This window comes from Cynocephalus volans, chromosome 3 (genome assembly GCF_027409185.1).
Source record: "Cynocephalus volans isolate mCynVol1 chromosome 3, mCynVol1.pri, whole genome shotgun sequence".
Taxonomy (NCBI): domain Eukaryota; kingdom Metazoa; phylum Chordata; class Mammalia; order Dermoptera; family Cynocephalidae; genus Cynocephalus; species Cynocephalus volans.
The window spans coordinates 106,512,698-106,515,687 of record NC_084462.1 but is presented as its reverse complement, the minus strand read 5'-3'; the positions used below and the strand labels follow the sequence as shown (position 1 = coordinate 106,515,687).

At 35.9% G+C, this 2,990-nt stretch overlaps 1 protein-coding gene across 1 annotated transcript; it reads left to right on the top strand.

The window, feature by feature from the left end:
• The first annotated feature begins 361 nt into the window (after positions 1–361).
• LOC134373529 (olfactory receptor 4F3/4F16/4F29) lies at positions 362–1,300 on the top strand. The gene has a single exon (XM_063091433.1). The coding sequence runs from the start codon at positions 362–364 to the stop codon at positions 1,298–1,300; it is 939 nt and encodes a 312-aa protein (XP_062947503.1).
• Positions 1,301–2,990: the final 1,690 nt, after the last annotated feature.

Sequence of the window (2,990 nt, the reverse complement as noted above, 5' to 3'; positions counted from 1 at the left end):
AGTGTAGAATATGTTGGAAATGAGGAATAGTCAATATCACAGGTGATTTAAACACCTGATGAATGTCACGGATAGTCATGAATCTTTTGTTCTTGTCTAATCTGTTAATTTGAGAATAGGACATTACATTGAGAGTATTGCTGATAGGTTTAAATCGTGTTGCAGCTCATACATTGTGATATTAAGGTGATTTTTGTTATTTTTGTATAATTGAGAAACTGGCTAACTGTATACTATTTATTAATAATAAGAGCATTGTAACGTCAATGATTTTAGTACACATTATCATCCCCATAATCACAATTTCCTCCTCATTTTCTTAGTTCTCATAATTTCAGCTGCAGCCCAGTTTGCTGGATCCATGGATGGAGGGAATCATTCTGTGGTGTCTGAGTTTGTGTTTCTGGGACTCACCCATTCATGGGAGATCCAGCTTCTCCTCCTGGTGTTCTCCTCTGTGCTCTATGTGGCAAGCATGACTGGAAACATCCTCATTGTGTTTTCTGTGACTACTGACCCTCACTTACACTCCCCCATGTACTTTCTACTGGCCAGTCTCTCCTTCATTGACTTAGGAGCCTGCTCTGTCACGTCTCCCAAGATGATCTATGACCTTTTCAGAAAGCACAAAGTCATTTCGTTTGGAGGGTGCATCACTCAGGTCTTCTTCATTCATGTCATTGGTGGTGTGGAAATGGTGCTGCTCATAGCCATGGCCTTCGACAGATACGTTGCCATATGTAAGCCTCTCCACTACCTGACCATCATGAACCCACGAATGTGCATTTTGTTTCTAGCTGCTGCCTGGGCTCTTGGTGTCAGTCACTCACTTTTCCAATTGGCGTTTCTTGTTAATTTACCCTTCTGTGGCCCTAATGTATTGGACAGTTTTTACTGTGACCTTCCTCGGCTTCTCAGACTAGCCTGTACAGATACCTACACGTTGCAGTTCATGGTCACTGTCAACAGTGGGTTTATCTGTGTTGGCTCTTTCTTCATACTTCTCATCTCCTACATCTTCATCCTGTTCACTGTTTGGAAGCATTCTTCAGGTGGTTCATCCAAGGCCCTCTCTACTCTTTCAGCTCACATCACTGTGGTCCTTTTGTTCTTTGGTCCAACCATATTTGTTTATACATGGCCACATCCCAATTCACAGATGGATAAGTTTCTTGCCATTTTTGATGCAGTTCTCACTCCTTTTCTGAATCCAGTCATCTATACATTCAGAAATAAAGAAATGAAGGCAGCCATGAAGAGAGCATGCAAACAGCTAGTGATTTACAGGAAGATCTCATGAATTATATGATAAAGCCACTTCAGTAACCATGATTTAGCTTTTTATGTTTCTTTTTTTGATATTTTAGTACAAGAACTTTTGAGACATCAAATATTGATTTGATCGTTGTTAGATCTGTACAATAATTCTCATCTGATGAATATATTTATTCCTTGTGAAGAATAAGTCATGAATACAGTGCATTTTTCTATCTATGTTAGTCTCTTTTAATTTCTTTCAGTAATGTTTTGTAGTTTTGGGTGAATAGATCTTGCATGTACTTTTTATATTTATCCCTAAGTATTTCATATTTCTGATGCTCTTTTAAGTGGTATTTTTTTGTTTCAATTTATAGTTGTTTATTGCTAGTGTATGGAAGTACAATAGCTTTTTGTTTGACACTGTATCCTGCGAACTTGCAAAACTTATTTATTAGTTCTATTAGTTTTTTATAGATTATGTAAAGATGTTCTTAATAGATGATTATGTTGTCAACAAAGACTTTTTTATTGTGGTAAGACATATGTAACATAAGAATTTCCATTTTAAGCATTTTTATACATATGATTGCCTGGAATTAATTACAATCACGTGCTGTGTAAAAACTACCTCTATGTATTTCCAAAACTTTATTGTCATTCTAAACATAAATTCAGTACCCATTAAGCAATAACTTATTATTCTTTCCCTCCATTTATGGTAACCACTAATCTACCTCTAAGACATTTATTTTTATTTTATTTTATTTTTGTTAAAACATAATCAATTGTACATATTTATGGGGTATAGAGTTGAATAGCAATACCTGTGTACAATATGTGATGATCAAATCAGGATAATTAGCATATTCATCATTACAAAAGCATTCTTTGTGTTTGTTAACCAATTTCTCATTAACCCCTCACCCACTACCCCTTTTCCACCTCTAATACCTGTAGTTCTGTTCTCTTTCTGAAAGTTCAACTTATTATTGTGATGGTTTCTTTTTTTTCTTTCTTTCTCTCTCTCTCTCTCTCTCTCAGTTCCCACTCATGAATGAGGACATGCAATATTTCTCTTTCTGTGCGTGGCTTATTTCACATAACGTAGTTTACTCCAAGCTCATCCATGTTGCTGTAAATGGAAGAATTTCATTCTTTATGTGGCTGAGTAGTATTCCATTGTGTATATATAACACATTTTCCTTATCCGGTTGTCCATTGATAAACATTTAGGTTGGTTCTGTATTTTGGCTATTGTAAATAAGGCTGTGATAAACATGAGAGTGCAGGTATCACTTCAACATGGTGATTTCCATTCCTTTGGGTATGTATCCTGGTAGTGGGATTGCTGGATCATATGGTAGTTCTATCTGTAGTTGTTTGAGAAACCTCCATACTGTTTTCCGTAATGACTGTACTAATTTACAGACCTACCGACAGTGTGGAGAGTTCCCCCTTTTCTATGTCCTCGCCAGCATTTGTTATTCTCTATCTTTTTGATAATAGCCAGTCTAATTGAGGTGAGATGATATCTCAGTGTGGTTTTGATTTTCATTTCCTTGATGATTAGTGACACTGAGCATTTTTTCATGTACCTGTTAGCCATTTGTATATCTTCCTTTGAGAAATGTCTGTTCAGCAACTTTGCCCATTTTTAAATGGTATTTTATATATATATATTTTACTATTAGGTCATTTGAGTTCCTTGAATTTTTGGATACGAATCCATT

Bases quoted from the DNA above. Each gene is read 5' to 3' on its own strand.
- LOC134373529 (XM_063091433.1), top strand. From the start codon at position 362: ATGGATGGAGGGAATCATTCTGTGGTGTCTGAGTTTGTGTTTCTGGGA.